Source organism: Bufo bufo, chromosome 9 (assembly GCF_905171765.1).
Source record: "Bufo bufo chromosome 9, aBufBuf1.1, whole genome shotgun sequence".
In the NCBI taxonomy this organism is placed as follows: Eukaryota; Metazoa; Chordata; class Amphibia; order Anura; family Bufonidae; genus Bufo; species Bufo bufo.
The window spans coordinates 89,414,395-89,436,211 of NC_053397.1; the positions used below are offsets into that span (position 1 = coordinate 89,414,395).

The 21,817-nt window shown below is 48.5% G+C and overlaps 1 protein-coding gene across 2 annotated transcripts in view; it reads left to right on the forward strand.

Annotated features, from left to right (window-relative positions):
- Positions 1-21,817, forward strand: part of WDR47 (WD repeat domain 47) — a 66,015-nt gene that overhangs the window by 11,810 nt on the left and 32,388 nt on the right. Inside the window, exons 3-6 of one of the 2 annotated variants that reach the window (XM_040406996.1) lie at positions 42-125; positions 1,234-1,318; positions 9,328-10,130; positions 15,640-15,769. In XM_040406996.1, the coding sequence (XP_040262930.1) occupies positions 42-125; positions 1,234-1,318; positions 9,328-10,130; positions 15,640-15,769 (1,102 nt within the window). The remainder of the gene's footprint in view (positions 1-41; positions 126-1,233; positions 1,319-9,327; positions 10,131-15,639; positions 15,770-21,817) is intronic. The other variant, XM_040406997.1, reaches the window with a different exon arrangement.

Consider the following 21,817-nt stretch of genomic DNA (forward strand, 5'->3'; position numbering starts at 1 on the left):
ACTGTCTGGCAGTTTTTAAACTTTTTTTTTCTAACACACAGGCAGTTGGTCCTTGATGGTCAGTGGGATGAAGTCCTTCAGTTTATCCAACCGCTTGAGTGTATGGACAAATTTGACCGAAAAAGGTAATCTAAAAATAAATGGAGGAGGGAGGTGTACAAGTTCTTGAGTAGTTCAGCATTCCTTAAAGGGGTTATCCAACCCCTGTAATACCCCCCTTCCTCCCCAATGCCTGGGCACCCCCTATAGGTTATACTTACCCCGCTCCCTGCATCAGCGTCGCTCCTGATCCCCACACGGCCGCCACTGCATCTCACTGCATCCGGCAACTGTGTGTGTGTGTGTGTGTGTGTGTGTGGGGGGGGGGGGGGGGGGGGGGGTGTCAATAGCAGGCCATGATGGGGATGAGCCTCCCTAACGTCACCCGTGATACTAGAAAGGCTCATCCCCTTTGCGGCCTTCTATTGGCTACAAACACCGCCACCGCGTTGGGTGATGTTTTGACCCGTGCGATGGGGAGATGCAAATATAACCTATATGAGGGTCCTGAGCATTGGGGGGGTCATTATAGGGGTTGGATAACCGCTTTAAAGGGATTGGTCCAATTCTAAAAATATTTGCTAATTTATTTTGTGACATCCATCTTTTGGAATCATCAGACCAGAATGCCCCAGGGTCCCTATCTGTGTGTTATGTAAACTCCTACAGTCTTCAGTCTCTTGGGTCCATAGGTTGCAAGATGGCAGCAGTGAGCAGATTTACCCATGTCACCGCCTTCTGTGCTCTCTCTGAGCTGTCCAGCATTTGCTGTTAAGAGCATGCTCAAAAGAGGATCAGTCCAAGGGCAGCTCAGAAAATGGTGACGTTGATGAACACCGCCATTTTGCGCCCTATGGACGCAGCAGCCGAGGAGTGTAGATGTTCATATAGGCCACAGATGGGGATCCAAGCCTTCTCCTGCATGGCGGGTGTCAGATATAATGTGAGATACAGATGTATGTCACAGTACTAATACATTAGTATTGTTAGAAATTGGCCAGCTATACACGGGACCCCCACTGATCATGAGAATGGGGGTCCTGTGAATGAAGCGGTGGCTAGGTTTACTCGCCTCCACTCCATTTTACCTCTGTAGGAAAACATGTCCCTATTTAGGTTGTGTGTTAAATATACTTTCTCTGGTATTTTATGTTATACAGAAATCTACACTTATGGGTGTTCTGATCTCCTTAGGTTCCGGTACATAATTCTAAAGCAGAAGTTTTTGGAAGCGCTGTGTGTGAACAATGCAATGTCAGCAGAAGAGGAGCCCCAGCACGTAAGATATAAATGAATTCAGCATGTAGGTTTATCATGGAGCTGCCTTCCTGTATACCTCAGTAGCTAAATAATATAGTTGTGCCAATTTAGCCGAGATATTTGAGATTTTGAAGAGATTCAGTGAAAAGGTGGGTCGCATTGATGGAAACCCAGCAGATTCCATTGTAGTCAATGTGATCGGTCTGTTAGTTTAAGTGCGTCATGTGAGTGATCCAGCGCCTTCATCATTGTCATTGTTCTGCTCTTATAATGGAAGTTCAGGAGTTGAAACCGCGGTATTCAGGACTGTAAGAATAGCAGATGGTTGAGTGTACGAAGATGAATACTATAACCAGCTGAGGATTCCTGCAGATTTTCCTACGTTCCTGGAAGTTTGTCTTCAGTCTTAGAAGGCTTCCAAATAACATTTGTTATGACTGTGAGGCTGATCATAGGAGTTCAGATTGATAGAAGTGACAACCCATACACATTAGATAGACGTGGGCTGATGGTCGATCAGCTGCTGAATGAATAGTTGTTTCACAGATGCAGCCATACACATTTTATTCCATTTTGACCATTCTGGCCTTGAATATTTAAGGACACCGGGGTGAAGAATGAGTGATCTTTCTGGGATGGCCATACAAATAATGATCTTTACACCACAGATGGCCCTTCTTTGAATGAAATACCTTTTGTCCGACTATTGAACAAAAGTTTCAAACACCGTTGTTGATCTGTCATTGGTTGGTTAAAATGATCATTCATTGTTAAAGGGGTTCTCCAGGAATTAAGAAAATGAAAATACTTAAATATTTACTATTATAAATATATTCCCAAATACCTCTCATTAATTCTAATGACTCGTTATGTCTAGGGAGCAATCGTTGGGAGAAATAAAATGGCCGCCGTCCTATTAGTACACACAAAACACACACTAGTATTTTCAGTAATTTTATTTTCTTAATTCCCAGGGGAAACACCTTTAAATGTCACCTGATGAACGATCTTTTCTCGTTCATTCCATTGGGGGACACAGACCATGGGTATAGCTTAGAGATATTACTAGGAGGGACACTATGCAAAAAAAGAAGCTCCTCCTCCTCGGGCTATACCCCCAGGCACCTCCAGGAGAACTTCAGTCTTTGCTTAGTGTCCGTTCAAGGAGGTTGACATTTATTCTTCTCCTGTTTGTTATTTTTTTCTGGTTTCAGATGGGGACGCAGGTCAGCATTGCGCTTTTCTGGCCCCTGTGGAGGGTCTGCCACGGTCTTCTGAAGGTTCCTGGCTACCTCCCATTCCCCCACAGAAGAAAAGTGGATCCAGGCTCGACATGTTAGCTCTGGCATCCCACCAGCTGCTGGGACACCTGCTGCCTACCCTCCACCAGAGCACTGCTCTCCTTGATTGGAGTCAGACGTCTGAAGAGGTGAATCCCTGCTGGTCTGGACATCGAGGGAGCATGCTGTGCAGATAAGTATTGCCTGCTTCAATCTCCCTCCTTTCCCCCCCCTCCCCCCACCCCTTCATGTCGTCTGTCTGGCGCTCTGTGACCTGAGGTGAGCTAGAGAAGGACCGGCTGGGGGCATTTTTTCCCGTTGGGAGGGGGCCCTTCTGGGGAGGGCTGGTGATTCCACTGATACCTGCCTGCAGCTCAGACTATGGCCGCACCGGCGGCAATCTTGGCACTGAAGGAGTGTATTTTATCTTATGGCCGCTGCGCTCTCTGCAGCTCCCGCCGGCCTGCTCCTCCCGATATTAACCCCCGCTGCGCCGTTTCTGGCGAAGGGGTGTATTTGAAGTGCGCGCGCGCGCGCGCGCTTATTTCGCGCGCTTATTTCGCGCCGCAATGACGCGTCCAAGGGGGCGGAGCCTCGGCGTCCAGCTCTGTCTCTCCCTACGCCGGAGACTCTGCTGGATTGCGGCCGTGCAGCTCCTCAGTTCTCGGTGACCGGAGACTTCTGCTGTTGCCTGGGTGGTAGGAATTGCAGCAACCTGGTAGGAAATCTTTTTTGGAATACCATCATGCCTAAACCTGGGGCCCCTAAGCCTTCCAAGGCTTCCTCTCAGGCTCCACTGGAGTCATGTAAAATATGCCTTAGGCCTTTTTCTGTCACTGGTTCCTGTGACTCATGCCCTGCTCCCGGACAGGATCAGCCTCCTTCTCTTGCTCAGCCCGGTCCTCCCTCTGCCCCTGCGGATCCAGCGGTACCCGCCTGGGCCTCCGCCATGTCTAATGCGGCAGCTGATCTGGCCTTAGTTGCCAAGGCAGCCATGTCCTTCATGGAGCGCATGGCGGCTACTACTCCAGTGGCATCCACCACTCCATCCCCTCTCAGCGACTCTCACAGAGGGCGTCTGACTTCTAAAAGGCAGCGTGAGCGGCAGCATTCCTCCTCGGATGACTCCGCTTCTCCCCCTCGCCTTGAGGCATGCCCGGTTGACTCTCCCCCTCGCAGGGAGCGCAAATCCGATGGGGAATTGTCCGGATCGGACGAAGTCACGGAGCGGGAACCCCTGCCTAAGCTTTCCACCATGGTAACCGAGTTGGTGGCAGCTGTCCGTGACACTTTTAATATACAAGGGGATTCTCCTCCCTCCACTAGTCGGGAGTTCTCCCTTTTTCCACCCAAGAAACAGGAGTCCGCCGTGTTCCCTATTCACGAGGAATTCACTGCGGTCCTATCAAAAGCTTGGGATCGACCTAATCAAAAATTTTCGGCCACCAAGCGTATGGATACGCTTTATCCTTTTCCAGCTGACACAGTGGAAAAGTGGACTTCTTCCCCTAAGGTAGATCCTCCGGTGGCCAGGTTAGCCAAGAACACGGCCCTTCCCGTCCTAGACGGTTCCTCTCTGCAGGATGCGGTGGACAGACGTTTGGATTCACTTTCCAAGTCCATCTTCTCGCTGGCGGGCGCTTCCCTGCGACCGGCCTTTGCGTCGGCTTGGGTCGCCAGAGCCCTTACAACGTGGTTGCAGCGCCACCACCAGGATCTGTCAGAGCAGGACGCCTCTGCAGATACTCTGGATTTTATCATCCAGATGTCTCAAGCGTCTAAATATCTCTGTGAGGCTTCAATGGACATCGGCTCCCTCTTTGCCCGTATTTCGGCCCTCTCTGTCATTCAGCGCAGGGAGGTCTGGCTGAAGGTGTGGGATGCTGATGCCTCATCCAAGCGATCCCTCGCTAACCTTCCCTTTGAAGGGTCCAGGCTCTTTGGGGCTCAACTAGATGAATTCATTTCTGCCGCAACAGGGGGCAAGAGCACTCATCTACCCCAGCCCAGGACCAAGCGTCCCTTTCGGTCTCGGCCTTCAGGTTTCCGGGGCCAGTCCTTTCGTCGCTTCTCCACTGCCAGGACGCCGTCATCCTCATCGGCAGGGGGGTCCCAGGACTCCCGCAAGAAGCCTTTCTTCAAGCCCCAGCCTTCTTGGCGGCCTCGGGCGCAGTCAGCCCGTCCTCCTGCTCCCAAGCAACCCTCCGCATGAAGGGGTGCCCCCACCCCTCGTGGTGGGGGGCCGTCTGCTCTCCTTTCAACAGGTCTGGAGGGCTCACGTTCAGGACGCCTGGGCTCTGGAAGTGGTGACGTCCGGCTACAAGTTGGAGTTCGCGTCCAGCCCGCCGGAACGTTTTTTCCCTTCTCGCGTTCCGGGGGATCCAGCCAGGGCCTCGGACCTCTTTTTTGCGGTCTCCTCTCTTCTGGACCGTGGTGTCATTTCCCCCGTTCCCCCAGAAGAGCAAGGGACAGGTTTTTACTCAAACCTGTTCGTTGTTCCAAAGAAAGAGGGGTCAGTACGTCCAATCTTGGATCTAAAACTTCTCAACAAGTTTCTACGGGTGCGGAAGTTTCGCATGGAGTCCCTTCGCTCCGTTATTGCTTCTCTGAGTCCAGGAGAATTTCTCGCGTCTGTGGACATTCAAGACGCCTACTTGCACGTCCCTATTGCAGAGTCCCACCATCGCTTTCTGCGCTTTGCCATAGGGGGGCGTCATTACCAGTTCGTCGCCCTACCTTTTGGGTTGGCAACCGCCCCTCGAGTTTTTACGAAGATTCTGGCGCCTCTCATGGCGCTTCTTCGCACCAGGGGCATCTCTTTGTTACCATACCTAGACGACATCTTGATAAAAGCTCCGTCTCTTCCACAGGCCGAGGACAGCATCCGAATCACGGTTCAATCCCTGGAACGGTTCGGATGGCTGATCAATCTCCCCAAGTCCTCTCTGCACCCCTCCCAGAGACTTTCGTTCCTGGGGATGATCTTGGACACCTCGATTTCTCGGGTGTTTCTTCCAGATTCCAAGGCTTCCCAGATTCGTCTGGCAATGGTGCTCCTTCTACGCTCTCCACGTCCCACCATTCGGGAGTGCATGCGGGTGCTGGGCCTTATGGTCTCCTCTTTCGAGGCGATTCCGTACGCCCAATTTCACACTCGTCCGCTACAACAGATGATCCTTGCCCTCTGGAACAAGAACCCTCGGGGTCTAGACACTCCTGTTCGTCTGTCCCGGCAAGTTCGAGCGTCTCTCCCTTGGTGGCAGTCTCCCCTGAACCTATCGTCAGGAAAGTCCTTCCTTCCGTTCTCCTGGACGATAGTCACCACCGACGCCAGCCTCATCGGTTGGGGAGGTGTTCTCCGGAACCTCACAGTTCAGGGTGTCTGGTCGACGGAGGAATCCCGTCTCCCGATAAACGTTTTGGAATTGAGGGCGATTTTCCACTCCCTCTCCCATTGGACTCCTCTCCTGGCGACTCGCCCGGTGCGGGTTCAGTCGGACAATGCCACGGCTGTGGCTTATGTCAACCATCAGGGCGGGACTCGCAGTCGGGCAGTAATGCGGGAAGTAGCGAGGATCCTCTTATGGGCGGAGTCTCATGTTCCAGTATTGTCGGCAGTGTACATCCCGGGAGTTGACAATTGGACGGCGGATTTTCTGAGTCGCACCAAGGTGGATCCGGGAGAGTGGTCTCTCCATCCGGAGGTGTTCGAGGACATCTGCCACCGATGGGGCCGTCCGGACGTAGATTTGATGGCTTCCCGGCTCAACCACAAGGTGCCGGTGTATCTTGCCCGCGCTCGAGACCCACGGGCGGACGGGGTGGACGCGCTGGTATTTCCATGGCAGCGGTTCAGCCTCCTTTACGTCTTCCCTCCGATTCCTCTGTTGCCGAAGGTGCTGCGCAAGATCGAGGCGGAGGGGATACCAACCATTCTCGTCGCTCCGGATTGGCCTCGTCGCGCCTGGTTCTCCAGCGTCGCTCGTATGTTGGCGGACGTCCCGTGGCCTCTGCCCGACAGAGAGGATCTCTTGTCTCAGGGGCCGCTCTTCCACCAGAATTCACGGCAGCTGCGTTTAACGGCGTGGCTGTTGAGACCGCCATCCTGAGGAAGAGAGGCTTCTCTGATGCGGTGGTAAGAACCATGATCAGGGCTCGAAAGCCGGCTTCTTCACGAATCTATTATCGCACCTGGAAGGCCTTCCTGGTGTTTTGTGAGAAATCGGGCTACTCGCCCCTACGTTTCTCTGTCCCAGTGGTGCTGTCTTTTCTCCAGTCCGGCCTCGACATGGGTCTGTCGCTCAGTTCTTTAAAGGGTCAGGTTTCTGCTTTGGCTATCTTTTTTCAGAGGTCCATTGCCTTTTTGAGACCTGTAAAAACCTTCCTGCAGGGGGTGGCGCATTCGGTTCCTCCGTATGTGCCTCCCTTGCCCCCCTGGGATCTCAACTTGGTTCTGCGCGCCCTTCAGGCGGCGCCTTTTGAACCTCTGAGGGAGATCTCTCTGGTTTTACTCACCTGGAAGGTAGTTTTTTCTGGTGGCCATAACCTCCATCAGGCGAGTTTCGGAGCTGGCCGCACTTTCCTGCCGGGAACCTTTTCTGGTCTTTCACCAGGATAAGGTGGTGCTCAGGCCGGTGCCTTCTTTTTTGCCCAAGGTGGTTTCTCCCTTCCACCTTAACGAGGATCTTGTCCTGCCCTCTTTTTGTCCTTCTCCGGTGAACCCCAAGGAATGTGCTCTCCACTCCCTGGACGTCGTCAGGGCCCTGAAGGTGTACCTGGGGGCTACCGCTTCCTTCCGGCGTTCAGACTCTCTCTTTGTGATTCCTGAAGGGTCCCGTAAGGGCCTGGCGGCTTCCAAGGTCACCGTGGCGCGGTGGATCCGTTCCGCTATTGCTGCGGAATATCGCGCTCGCGGCCACGTTCCGCCGTCGCGGATTACCGCTCACTCCACAAGGGCAGTGGGTGCTTCCTGGGCTAGACGCAATCGCGCATCCGTTTCCCAGTTGTGTAAGGCGGCCACTTGGTCGTCCTTACATACTTTCACAAAGTTTTATCAGTTACACTCTCTGGCCTCGGCTGATGCTGCTCTTGGGCGCAGGGTATTGCAGGCTGTGGTTCCGGTTTGACTACTGGACGTTTATTCCTGGCGGTGTTGGATTTGTTCTTTTTTCCCACCCCATGGACTGCTTTGGGACGTCCCATGGTCTGTGTCCCCCAATGGAATGAACGAGAAAAGGAGATTTTTGTGAAACTCACCTGTAAAATCTTTTTCTCGTAATTTCCATTGGGGGACACAGCTCCCGCCCCCTTTTTTGGTTTACGCCTTAGGGTGTGCTGTGTGATGGTTTCCATAATGTTTTGTTTCCGTTCTCCTTCTCCTACTGCTTTTGCAACGACTGAAGTTCTCCTGGAGGTGCCTGGGGGTATAGCCCGAGGAGGAGGAGCTTCTTTTTTTGCATAGTGTCCCTCCTAGTAATATCTCTAAGCTATACCCATGGTCTGTGTCCCCCAATGGAAATTACGAGAAAAAGATTTTACAGGTGAGTTTCACAAAAATCTCCTTTTTGTTTGGAATGGTTTTGATCACTTTACACTACTAAGTATGGGTAACTTCAGGCTAGGTCTCCACAGCAAATTGGTTTATAGCAACCTTAAACTGGGTATCCTGGAAAAGATATCTTCAGGATAGGTCATCCTTATAAACATTGGATCTAGTCCTGGCACCCCAGCCGATCAGCTGTTTAAGGCAGCCACGGTGCTCACCAGAGCCCTGGTGAGCGATGTTGCCTCCCGGCAGCTCTTCATGCACAGCGCCGCACATAGTATATGGCGGCTGTGCTTGGGCTCGTTGCTCGGTCCCGTTGACTTGAATGAAGCTGAGCTGCAACTAGGCCACATGACCAATGTACAGTGACGTCACTGGCCTAGGAAGAGGTTGCGGCATTCACTTAGTGCCCTATTTCTTCTAATAGCTGAATGGCGGGGGGTCCCGGGTGTCGGACCCCCACAGATGTGATAATGATGATCTGAGGATAAGTCATTATTATATTTTCCAGAATAACCCCTTTTAATGTTTTCATAATGACATAAAGCACCAGTCTCAAGAATTCTGCCATGGTTGGAAGTCTTGCAGTTGTTGTAAGCCCACAGCCCCCCCCATCCCCCCCCTCCCCATTGAAAAGCTTTGAGTTCACAATACATAATTTTACTGGATGTCATTGTGGAGAAGTACACGTGTCACATTGCACAAGAACAGCATAGACACATTGAGAATGATTTATTTTTAATTTTTTTCATGTAAAATGTTCAGTTTGCTTATTTATTTGCACCTACCAATATCCCAATGCTGAAAAATATCAGAATGCCTATTGAAGGAAGCCAGATCTTCCTCTATGGCCAGCTCTAGCTCTGAGAGGCCACTATGTAATACAGTAATGACCTCTGCAGGGAACAGACGTTTCCAGCCATCAGACTGCTCAGTGTTTCCAGTGATCAGGTTTCTTCCTCCGGTTTGCCGTCTGCTGCATTACTTAGTTTTGTTGTTTGTGTTTTTTTGCCTCTGGGGCTCATTTTTTTTAATGTGTTTAAGTCCATTGAATCAGCCATGACTGCAGTGTTGTTTTTTTTTTGGGTGTAGAATTGAAATAGCGGCCACTTACATATTATTTTTTTTTTTTATTGGTTTGTCATATATGTGTGTATTTATGTTCTGTATCTTGCTTCTTATAAATGTTCCTTGTTACGGCAGCTGGAATTTACAATGCAAGAAGCTGTGAAGTGTCTCCATGCCCTCGAAGAGTACTGCTCCTCTAAGGATGACTACAGCAAGTTGTGTCTTCTGCTCACCCTTCCAAGGCTCACCAACCACACAGAGTTTAAGGACTGGAATCCAAGCACGGCCCGAGTGCACTGCTTCGACGAGGCCTGTGCAATGGTAGCAGAGTTCATCCCTGCTGATAGGAAACTAAGTGAGGCAGGTTTTAAGGCCAGTAATAACCGCTTGTTTCAGCTCGTCATGAAGGGCCTGCTGTATGAGTGTTGTGTGGAGTTCTGCCAGAGTAAGGCCACTGGAGAGGAGATCACAGAAAGCGAGGTCCTACTTGGAATTGACCTTCTTTGTGGTAATGGATGTGATGATCTTGACTTAAGTCTCTTATCATGGCTTCAGAATTTGCCTCCTAGTGTGTTTTCTTGTGCCTTTGAACAGAAGACACTGAATATTCATGTTGACAAACTTATGAAGCCCAGTAAAGCTGGCTATGCAGACCTTCTCACCCCACTCATCAGCAAACTATCTCCCTACCCTTCCTCTCCGATGAGGAGGCCACAGTCTGCAGACGCATACATGTCTCGCTCGTTGAACCCGGCCTTGGATGGTCTTACGTGTGGGCTGAGTGGTCATGATAAAAGAACAGTTGAGCCTGGAAGTAAAACTTCACCAATGTCTCATTCATTTGCTAACTTCCATTACCCTGGAGTGCAGAACCTCAGTCGCAGCCTAATGTTGGAGAGCTCAGACTGTCACAGTATCTATGAAGAGTCTTCTGAAAGGTATTTACAGAAATAAGTAAGATGTATATTGCATGAAAGTTTTTGTAGATCAGTGGCTATTTACCAGCAGCAATCGCCCCCTCCCAGAAAACGCATACAATTAATATTGTGACAATGTAAATAAAAGCTGAATGCAATGATTTGCAAATTTCATAGACCCATATTTTATTCACAATAGATCATAGAACACATATCAGATATTGAAAGTGAGGCATTTTGATGGCCTTATGTCTTTTAAATGTAATTATTTCACCATTTCATGAAAAAAATGAACTCCTTTAGAACTTGATGGCACCAATGAATCTCAAAAAAAAAAGTTGGGACAAGTATAGGACATTTTCTGTCTTTTGCAGAACAGACATACGGATATGGAAAGCACATAGATGACTCAAAAGATAGAAAACGTCCTGTCCTTGTCCGCCAAATGCTTACGGTCGTGTGCACGAGGCCAAACGGACAGCCCATTGATTTTAATAGGAATTGTGTAATGCTTTTATGTCTCTTGTGGTCACACTGCAAGGAATTGAAACACAGATTACTGCTGATGGCTGAGGTCCCAGCTGGTGGTCACTTTGGGCATCCTCCTGCGCTGCTGGAGGATGTGCCTAATTTATGATGAGGCATACATCTCGTCCTAAATTAGACGCATCCTCCAGGAGTCCGTGTGCCTAAGGCTCCATTCACACATCCAAAAATGGGTCCGCATCCGTTCCGCAATTTTGGGGACAGAAAAAATGCAGACAGCACACAGTGTCCAGGCCGCGGCTCCGCAAAAAATAGAACATGTCCTATTCTTGTCCGCAATTGCAGACAAGAACAGGCAGTGCTATGGGGGATGCCGGCCGGGTGTATTGCAGATTCGCAATACACTACAGACGTGTGAATGGACCCTAAACAGAAATCTATAACAGCTCAGAGCTGCCGTAGATTTCTGGGTAGCTGGCCACACCCCCTTCCCCACCATTTCCACACCGCCCCTTCCATAGCGAAAGTGGCGAGGGTGGTGTAAATCTGATGTGACAATTTTTTTTAAAAGAGTCGCACCTGTGACTTTTTAATGCCACTTTTCAGGTGCAAGGGAGGTGCTAAATCTCCCTCCTTGTGGTTAGCACTATTGTCACAAGACCCTACCAACAAGTAGCATTAGTATAAAGCAGAGAACCCTTCTAAGGGCTCTTTCACAGGAGCGGATGCCGTGGGGATAATCCGCTGCATGAAAGCGAGCCAAGCCCCGCTCTGGACAGCAGAGACACAGAGCATTAACATGACTGATAATGCTCTTTGCCTCTCTGGGACCCTTTTACTACAAAATCACGGTGACCACGTTACCTCACTGTGATTTTGTAGTAAAAGGTCACAGAGAGGCAAAGAGCATTATCAGTCATGTTAATGCTCCGTATCTCTGCTGTCCAGAGCGCGGCTTGGCTCGCTTTCACGCAGCGGATTACCCTCACGGCATCCGCTCGTGTGAAAGAACCCTAAGACTTCATGCACGTGACCATATGTACAGGTACCTGCCATGTCCACAAAATGGAGAATAGGACTATTTTTGTGTTATGGATAAGCGGACATAAGGATACGGACAGCACACCATGTGCTGGCCACTTTTTTTGCGGCCCCATTGAAATGAATGGGTCTGCATTCAGATGCAGGAAAAAAATACGGTCGTGTGCATGAGGCCTAATAATGTTAGAGGTTGTACAACCAGGGAAACCATTATAGAGAATCCCACTGGGTGGGATCGCTGTTTCTATGCATTACATGCATGTTCATTTATTTGAATAGCCAGCACGTAATATCACATTCTACTTGCAGCAGCTACTGCAGGGGAAATGTGTGACTGGCCATGGCCATCCCCGGCAGTAAAAGCTGAACACTATGGTTCTTAGAATTTATACGACTGGGCAGTCTTGCATTTATATACAGTATGTAAGGACGTTCCTGAATGTCCTTGTAGAAATGGCAGTGGCACACTAATCGTGCAGCTCCAGCAGCGGGACACCAGTTATCATTGGCAGCTGGGCTTCCTATTTTTTTTTCACCATCCCTGCCTTCGCCATCGCTTTATACACAGCACTGGATGTGGATCAGGAAGTGGCAATGCCAGTTCCTGCTCTGGTCCTAGTGAGCCTCTGATTCCCTGGGAATCTGCAGGAGCTGCTGGGTCTTAGCAACTTAGAAGTGCATGTCAGGAGGCTGTATTTCTCCTGTAATTGGGGTTAATATATCAGCTTAGTGACAGGAGAAATTGGCAATAAAAAAATAATAATAAAATGCTGCCCAAAGTTCTTGTATGGCCACAAGGGGGCACAAAGTGTACAGTAAGAAGTAATACTAAAGACAAGACAAAATTATAAAAAAAAAAAAAAAAAAGTTAGCCACCACTAGCCCACACCTTCTAGTCCTACCTCTGGCGGCAGTGAGTTGTATAATCCCTATATCAAAATGACAGTATGGAAATGGGACACTGTTTAAAATGTATTTTACTTGCAGTTTATGCTATAAAAAAGAAATCGGAAACAAAAAAACTAATTACAAATGGCATAAACATGAGGCCCATATATCACTAAAAAAGAAGCCTGTACTAAGAAAATGAAAATGTTAATTGACATGTCCTTGCACCAGTTGCAAAGTAGTTGCCTTCAGGCAAAAAATGTTTGGATGGAAGGAACGTAACGTCAATCTACAAAGTAGACATCTCCGTCATATAAGGAACGCTTCTTAGTATTTGGATGCTTGTCGCTCAGCAGCTGTAGTGGAAAATACACATTTGGATATTTCTTCTAGTTCAGAATTGTTCCCCTTATGTCTTGCTCTTTTGTGATGTCCCATTTTGTATGCGCTACTTCTGAATCTTGTAGGGCCACGTCCTGTCTCACTTCAATAACCGGTAATTATGAAGGGGTTGTCCCAGCAGCAAAAATGTATTTTACATATTTTATTATTCTTCTCACTATATAGCGCTGACATATTCCGCAGTGCTTTACAGACATTAGCATCACACGCTGTCCCCAGTGGGGTTCACGATCTAAGGTCCCTATCAGTATCTCTTTGGAATGTGGGAGAAAACTTGAGTACCCGGAGGAAACCCAAGCAAACATGCATAGAACATACAAACTCGATGTTGTGTTTGTTTGTTTTTTGTTTGTTTTTTCAATTTCACCCCACATTAAAAAAATACTACTTGTCCCACAAAAAACAAGCCTTCATGGCTAAGTGAATGGAAAATTTAAAACATTATGGCTTTCAGAATGTGGGGAGGAAAAAGTAAAAATTTAAAAACGAAAATGGGCCCAGTCTATAAGGGGTTAAAAATATCCATTGAAGTTATATATATATATATATATATATATATATATATATATATATATATATATATATACTTACAGAATGTGGCGCCACAGTGTTCGGCATTTATGTGAATGTACATGTTCACCTTCTCAGCTGAGTACTGGTGGCCACCCGTGTGCAGTCGCCTTTTGCACTGCTGGATCCTGCTTGCCGTAGCTGTTTTACTGAACAGCAGCCAATAGAAATTTGTTTCTGTCCGTGTCAAGGGAGGACCAAAGCCTTGAGGATAAGGACAAATGGTCTAGCCACACTCATCCCCAGCAGCCGTATAGTGCACCCATTGGCTGCCGTGGGTGGGTGCGGCTGGCCGTGTGCAGCTGGCAGGACCGTTTGAGCTTACCCTAAGGCCAAAAGTACAAGAATAGGGCAGGTTCTATAATTTGCGGCCTGGCTGCACTGATACAAACAGTGCAAGGATCTCATGTCTTCTTCTTATTATTTTTTTTTTTTAGAAAAAGAATTGGTGCGTGTGCGATCCACAAAAAATTACTTTCGGACACGTTCCAAAAATGCGGTTGAGTGCGTGAGGCCTTACTGTAGTATAGTAATGCTAAAAAGGCTGCCTCTGAGGATGTGATATCAAACAATACATTTGGAAAGTAAAATAAAGATTGGATTTCATATGTATGGAGGATGAGGGGATTGGAGTGGACACTAGTAAGAACTTTTCCTCTTCAGTGCTCCAGACCAAATGGCACAATTATTATCTAACCACCTGCAGTATCTGCTTTTAATTTAAGGTTACCAAAAGGGGAAGGAAACTGGCTGGTAGTGATGTAGAATGGAAAGTGTTTTGGAAGTTGTAGGCAGAAAGCAGAGAAATGGGCCACAGTGCAAAGTAGTTTAACATTGTGGATGACAGCCTTTTGGGGCCATTATGAAACTGACTTGTGAGAAACCCTTTAAAGGCCATGTACACCTTTTGGGGGCAGTTTTTTTTATGATTGCATTTTACTCCTTTTTTACACAATTTTTTTTCAATTAAAAGAATATTGAGCCATTCTGTCACAGAGTTAACTGTTTTTCTATCTGTGTGAATCGTACTTTTTACTTTCACTTTGTGCTGGACATCTAATAAAGCATATCTCTAAATTACTAAATGGCCTTAAAGAGGACCTTTCACCTGTATAAACTATGTGAACCGAGTATGCTGCCATATAGAGCGGCGCCCGGGGATCTCACTGCACTTACTATTATCCCCGGGCGCCGCTCCGTTCTCCCGTTATAGGCTCCGGTACCTTTGCTTTTTAAGTTATAGTAGGCGGGTCTTCCCTTGTCCTGTGGGCGTCTCCTTCTCCTAGGCTGCAGCGCTGGCCAATCGCAGCGCACAGCTCACAGCCTGGGAGGTTTTTTTCTCATTCGACTATTTTCAAGTTTTAGACTAATTCAAGAGTTGTCTATTTTTTGCAACTCTTTTCAATCTATTTCTGCAGATACGCCTTTCTAACAAATGAATGTGGTGCAAAAACAGTCAAATTTTTACTCCTCTCCTGGGCTAGCTTATTTTTATTTGAAAGTTTTGAGTTTTAAAGCGCAAGGTTTTTTTATTTTTTATTTAAAAGTCACACTTTCAGATGTGAGTGTTTTTCATGCGCAAATAGACCAGTTAAGTGAATATGAACCTGTCCAGGTGAAAAAGAACCACCAGAGGTCAGACTAATAACAATTCGCCCAGTCTAATTCATCAACGGCTGGGCGACTTTAATAAATACTAGGCAAAAGAAAGACCGCCGAATGACATACGCCTGTCTAATTTTACTCCTAAAAACAGGCGAGCTTGATAAATGTGTCCACGTGTGTCTTACCACTAGTGTTTTCTTTATGGCATTTTTCCACTATAGAGAAGGCAATGTCAGCTTCAGCATGCTGTGTTTTTGTAAAAAGCAAGAAAGACAAAAAACGCCACATAATTAACAAGACTGTCAGTAGAAAAAATGGGCTGCGTATAATATTTCCCATAGACCTTGAGCTAACGTCTGTAGCTGGTGTTTTTACTGCCAAAACCACTGCAATAAGGCAACAAATATGCAGAAAGTTCAATAATACCAGAAAAAGTGTGAAAGAATAAAAATGGCTCTTGAATTTTCTGTAATTTTGGTGCATTTGATCAGAATTAAAAATATCCGGCATGTGTAATCCATCTGTCTTATTGTTCTAGCAGAAGTGATACTCCTCAGGAGAAAGACATTCCCGGCAGTAGTGAGACCTTGTGCCAAAACATCAGCCCCGAGAACAATCTCCAAACAGCAGCATCGTGTGACGGGCCAGAACAACCAGAGAGAAATGAGGTAATGGTTTCCTTGCAAGTAATTTCATTGCTGAAAGTACATTTTCCATGACCTGAGAGAATGGTATTGGATATTATGACTGTTTTTGTGTGTATATGGTTTTTGTGCAGTTTTTAAGGTGCTAATGGACACTTCAAATTCAATGCATAACCCACATGAAGTATCTGTGATATTCGGAGAGCAAAGGCCCCCGTGTACATTAGTGTATTGCTGGACGAACCTGCCGAGAATGGTGGGTTCAGCCGACAATCTATGTGCATAGGTTGCTCCTGACTCCCCCGACAGATGAATCAGGGACACGGTCATTTTTATTTCTCCTGACTTTTGTTCTCCCAGGAGATGAGCTGACAGCGGCTTTCTCCTCTCTCCCCATTGACAACACATACACGTCGGCTGAACTGAACATGTGTGTGTGTATGGGAGAGATAGTTACTGGCCAAATGATCGTTTGGCTGTCAGCTATTGAATGTGTATGGCTGGCTTTAATGATACCAAAGACTAAAGAATGAGTCCAACACGTATGAAGAATACTGTTTTATGGTGTATTACTATTATAAAAAAAAAAAAAAAGGATAAATGTCCTTTTCTGCCAGTCATGTAAATGGGGAGTCTCTGTATCAAACCGAGATCCAGTGTATCCAGATGGCACTTACTACATTATACCGTACATTTGGTACAGCTCAGCACATGCTAGATAAATTCGGGGAAAGTGTTGTAAGTTACGACCACTCAAATCTATTGTACACGTCGCAGATTAAGATGAAAGATGGTGCGTGCATTTCTCGCTGGTATCATTGGGGGACACAGGACAGTGGGTATAGCTTGCTGCTGCCACTAGGAGGCGACACTAGGCTGAAAAAAGACTTAGCTTCTCCCCGCAACCTATACCCCCTCCAGCCTGGAGAGAGCATATCAGTTTTTAGGTTAGTGTCGTAGGAGGCAGACCTCCCTGCTTAGCAGGGTGGCTCTTTTGATTTTCTTCATTTTGTTATTTTTCACAGATTTCCTGGATGGGGCACAGGAACGCTTGCGTTCCTGTTTCCCTGGGAGGCTGGCCGGTGTTACTTGTTCCACCGCCCTGCCTCCCCCAATAAGACAAAGCGGACCAGGGCAGCCTCGCTCCCCTGCTTCCCGCCAGCAAGAGGGCCACCTCCTCTACAGCCCTTCTCTGTCTGGACCCCTGGTGCCAGCGGTCGTGGGGTGGTCCTGCTGGTACAAGACTAAGGGTGAAGAGCACAGATGAAGACAGGTGAGTATTACTGTCCCTCCCTGTCCCCCTCACACCAATGGCTCCCTCCTTAAGGGGGTAGCAAATCCTCCACCCGTCGCCCATCTCACCTCAGCAATGAAAGGGTTAACCCCATTCCACGGCGGCAGCATCTTAGTTTCTTCTCCCTACCTCTCTCCGATCTAGACATTTCAGGACAGGGGACATTCTAGAGGATTTCTCAACAAACAGCGCCTTCTGCGCCCCATTCCGGGCCCCCCGTTCTCCGACCGGGCGGGCTCCACGGTCGGCCAAGCGCTGCACCTCCTCGGCGGATCCATCCCGGGCGCCCGCTAATGCCGTTCTGGGTCCCTCCATTTCCCAGAGGGACAGCAGGCTTAACGGATACCCCAGTCGGACAGACGCCGCAAATTCTAGGCCCCGGCTTTATTCGGGCCTACCGATTTTTATAAATTTTTTTTCCCCTCCAGGCCGCGCTGTTTTTTTTAACTGCACACGGGGTGGGCTTCCACGGCCAGTGGAAGGCGGCCGCATTCCGGACACCGATCCAGGTACCGCTGTGGCGGTGTGTCCCGGTCGGCCTGTGTAAAAACTTAGCCCCTGGCTTTGCAGCCTTCTAGGCCACAACTTCCACCCTCAGGTATGGGGGGGGCGGGTCCATCTTTCTGGCGCGAATCTCCCCGGGAGCCCGCTGGCTCCGCCCCGGTACTGGGGCAGTTTAACCCTCCCTGCACAGCCACCTCTTTAAGGCCAGCACCAGTTTACCCTAGGTTTCTATCTGCAGGCACAATGTGCCTTAATATTGCAGTATTCAGCCCTTCCTGCCTCTTCTCCACGTGAGGCTAGGTCCTCATATAAAAAAAATATAATAATAATTTAAAATGCGCTATACAGATCCTGCCCTCCTCAGTCCACATAACCGCAGGATCACCCTGGCTGGTGTACCAAATGGGCCTGTGCCCTATCCCGGACAGTGGAGGATTTCTCAAAATTACCAATCCGCCCTCTGAGGTCGTTTGGTTGATAATGCTCCACCTGCGAAAATTCAGTGGAGTACCTCTGAAGGTTTCCCAATCCGCCCTCTGAGGCCGTTTGGTTGATAATGCTCCAACTGCGCAAAGCCAGTGAAGGACAACTGAAAGTTCCCAATCCACCCTCCTGGGTCGTTTGGTTAGTAGAGCACCGTCTGCGCAATCCGGTAAGCGGACCTTTAGTTCCATTCCACCTCCGGTTGGGTTGTTATATCAACATCGGCACAGCCTGCAACAGCCATGGGCTAGAGGCTGAGAGGTGGAACTGCTCACGAGCAGGCCTAAGCAGGACATGATTCCTCCTGACTCACCTCCGCACCCCCACTCTTCATCCCAGGGTCACGCTCAGACCCTCCCTCACTGGAGGGATTAGTTCCAAGGGGGGGGAGGGGGAGCAGTAATTCGGACTCTGACACGAATCTGGTTCAATCTTCCGAGATTACGTCCGTGCTAGACGGCGGTGTATGCATTACCCCCTTCCTTGGGCGGTATTTGCACTTCTACTGGATACAGTACTTACCTTATGTATTAGCCTCTTCTATAGGTGGCATTATGGCAGTCTCACTGCCGTTGCAGTGTTTACGTATGCATTACCCCCTTACTGGGGTGGAATAATTGCACTTCCCACCGGGTACAGAACTCGTCATATGCAAGTTCCTGCTGGGTGCGTTACCCCCTTTGATAGGTGATGTATTTGCACTACCTTGGGTTACAGTACTTACTGGATATGTTACTCCCTATCATAGGTGGAGTGATTTCACTGCCACTGAGTGCGGTGTTTACTGTAGGCATTACCCCCCTCCATGGGTGGGTAATTACACTTCCGTAGATTGCGGTTCTGACTATCGCGCTACCCCCTTCCCTAACTGGGGGATTTCACTATCATTGGTTGCTATTCCATCACTCATTTGCCATCACATGCTTCCTGTGGCATTAACCTCTACAAATGATCCATTAACGGGGGAATCAATAAGCATCTTTGCATGCTATAATTCAACTACGCCACAACACTAAATGCCTTGGCTTCCTTCACAGGTGGTCCGTGGCAGCAGTCTGTACCGCTGGTGCCTGGTACTCTCCATATAGTGGCATATGGATTCTGCCACTGGATACTATGGCTATTCCCATACTGTATCCCTCTTTTCTTCCGACACTGGTTGGGGACACAAAAATGCTGACATTTGTGCTCTCAGGGGGGTCATCCAGCAACACTTATGTGTCCTAGAGACCCCCCATCCCCATGAGCCTCCAACGTTCAGGTCAGTCACATTACACAGAATACTGTGATCACGATCCAGCAAGCAGAATATTCCACTGACTCTGGATGCTTCGTCCACCACTCTTCCTTATTTAGATGAGGGTGTTATGCTGGCACTCTGCAGTGACTACTACAACGGGTTCTCCTTAGCAGGGGAGTCTTCACGCTAGGGCTAGATGATCGTAATCGCTGTAGTGGGACAGCCCCCCTCAGGTAGGGGTTCTACCCTGGCACTACTTCGGCGGCTGCTCCTGTTCAGCGCCCTTTTCAGGTAGAGGGTTTAAGGTTAGCTCTACTAGCTGAGACAACATGATACCATGACTTCTACTGGATGTCCTCAGGCCTTCCCCTCAGTTTTATGCTGGCGGAGCATGCGATAGCTCCTACTGCACAAGAGGTGTTTGCGTCACCATTACATGCTAAGGTTCCTAATTTCACAGCTCTTTCGTCAGGTGACGGATTCTTCTAACACGAGAATCGGTGACCTTTACGGTGTGGCCTACTCCTCAGCTTCTCTTGTATGACCTCATCTTCAGGCGGAGTATCGCATTACCACTAGATTCTGTAGAGTGCCAGTCTCCGATGGGAATGGAGTTTAGTTCTGGCCTCTTTCTGGTTTACACTACCGATAATGGACCATTGCTCTCTGACAACTGTTGTTCTTCTGTCGTCTACTCGGGAGTGGCGATGGCGTAATTGCCATTGCTGATCAGCACCTACCTTCAAGTGCGTTCTACTGGGTAGCTCAGTCCCTGCGGCACTCGTCAACCACTAGATTGCCGTTACAAGTGGGACTTGGGTTCTACTGGTGATGCCATGACGCCATCGGTGCTACCTCTCTTCAGATATCAGTAATGTCTACGTCACCTCAAGCCAATGGTGGTCATTTTTTCACTGCTCATTCTGAGGGTGGACTGAGAGTCTTCCCACGACGGGTAGAACGGGTGTCTGTCACGACTTGCCACCGCTAGTAGGGGTTTCGTCCCTGGGACGGAACACACTTTTCCTTCCCTGTCTCTCCTCGAGCTGGATAACTGATCACCTTCTCCTTCTGTCTAGCAGTAGCCATGGGTTATTTTTTTTCCGGGCGCAGGGTTCCTCGGGTACGGTGGAGGCGTTGGACGTCGTACTCGCACTCCACCCGGCAAGAATATTTCTCTCATCTTTGTTCCACTCCTCTGCCCTTCCAGGCAGGGTTGCCACATTGTCAATATATGGTCACTGACAGGGCTTCCCATCACTTCCACAGTTGCGGCCAGGAGCCAGCTGTTTGGTGGCGTTTTTTTGGAGTTGATACGCCTTCTTGTACGTACTTATGTTCATGATAAAAGAAAAAAAGGCAGTGGTCAGCCCAGTATCTTTTTTTTTTTTTTTTCTTTGCCGAAGGTGGTCGCCCTTACACATCATCACAGACATGGATTTCTCTTCTTTCTCCCTCGCATTATACAGACCGAGCTCTCCATCAGCCATGTGTTTTGGCCGCTGAGGTTTGCTTGTCCATGACTAGCACTTACCGCCGTACAGACTTTTACCAATTTTTTCCTGGGGTCCTTGTGAAAGCTGGCGGCCTCCAAAGGATGTTTTCCAGATATATCTGTTCAACAGTTGCTCGGGCGTTCCGCTCCCGGGGTAAGACACCGCCCAGCTGAGTCTTAGCCCACCCGACCAGCGGTCGGCGCTTCTCGGGTCCATCTCAGTCATACAGTAGCTTTCCAGTGTGGAAGGCAGTATCTTGGTCTTCCGGGCACATGTTCACCAAGTTTTTCCGGATGCCTTCCTGGGCATCGGCGGATACTGCTCCAGACAGCAAAGTCTTGTAGGCGGCAGTGAGTTATGCATCCTCGAGGGCGTTTTTTCTCCATGGGCGTGTGATTTGTTTCCCTCCCCGTGGACTGCTTTAGGACATCCCACGGTCCTGTGTCCCCCAATGATACCAGCGAGAAAACGAGATTTTTGTGAAACTCACCTGTAAAATCTTTCTCGCGAGGTTCATTGGGGGACACAGCACACACCCAGTATTTATTGTTGTTGATGGTGATGTCTGGTTGCCGGTCGGGTGTTTAGCGGGTTCTCTTCTGCCGGCGTTTGTTGCATTCTCTTTTACTTAGCACATGTTTTCTACTGTTCCTACTGCTTGAGCACAAACTGACATGCTCTCTCCAGGCTGGAGGCGGTATATCCTGCAGGGGAGGAGCTAAGTCTTTTTTCAGCCTAGTGTTGCCTCCTAGTGGCAGCAGCAAGCTATACCCACGGTCCTGTGTCCTCCAATGATACCAGCGAGATTTCGCAAAAATCTCGTTTTTAGCTGCTCACTTCAGTAACACCATTCATCTAATGCACATTACAACATTGTGTGGACAATTTAAATGTGATAATTGTGCTCCAACATTTTCATGCCGTTATCCTATGGCTTCTATTCTTTACATTAAAGGGGTTGTCTTGCCATGAAAAAAAGGCTTCCCATGGTGTAAAGTAATAAAAGAAGTCTGTACCCACATTACTCGCTCTCCTCATCCCAGATTCCTGGTCCT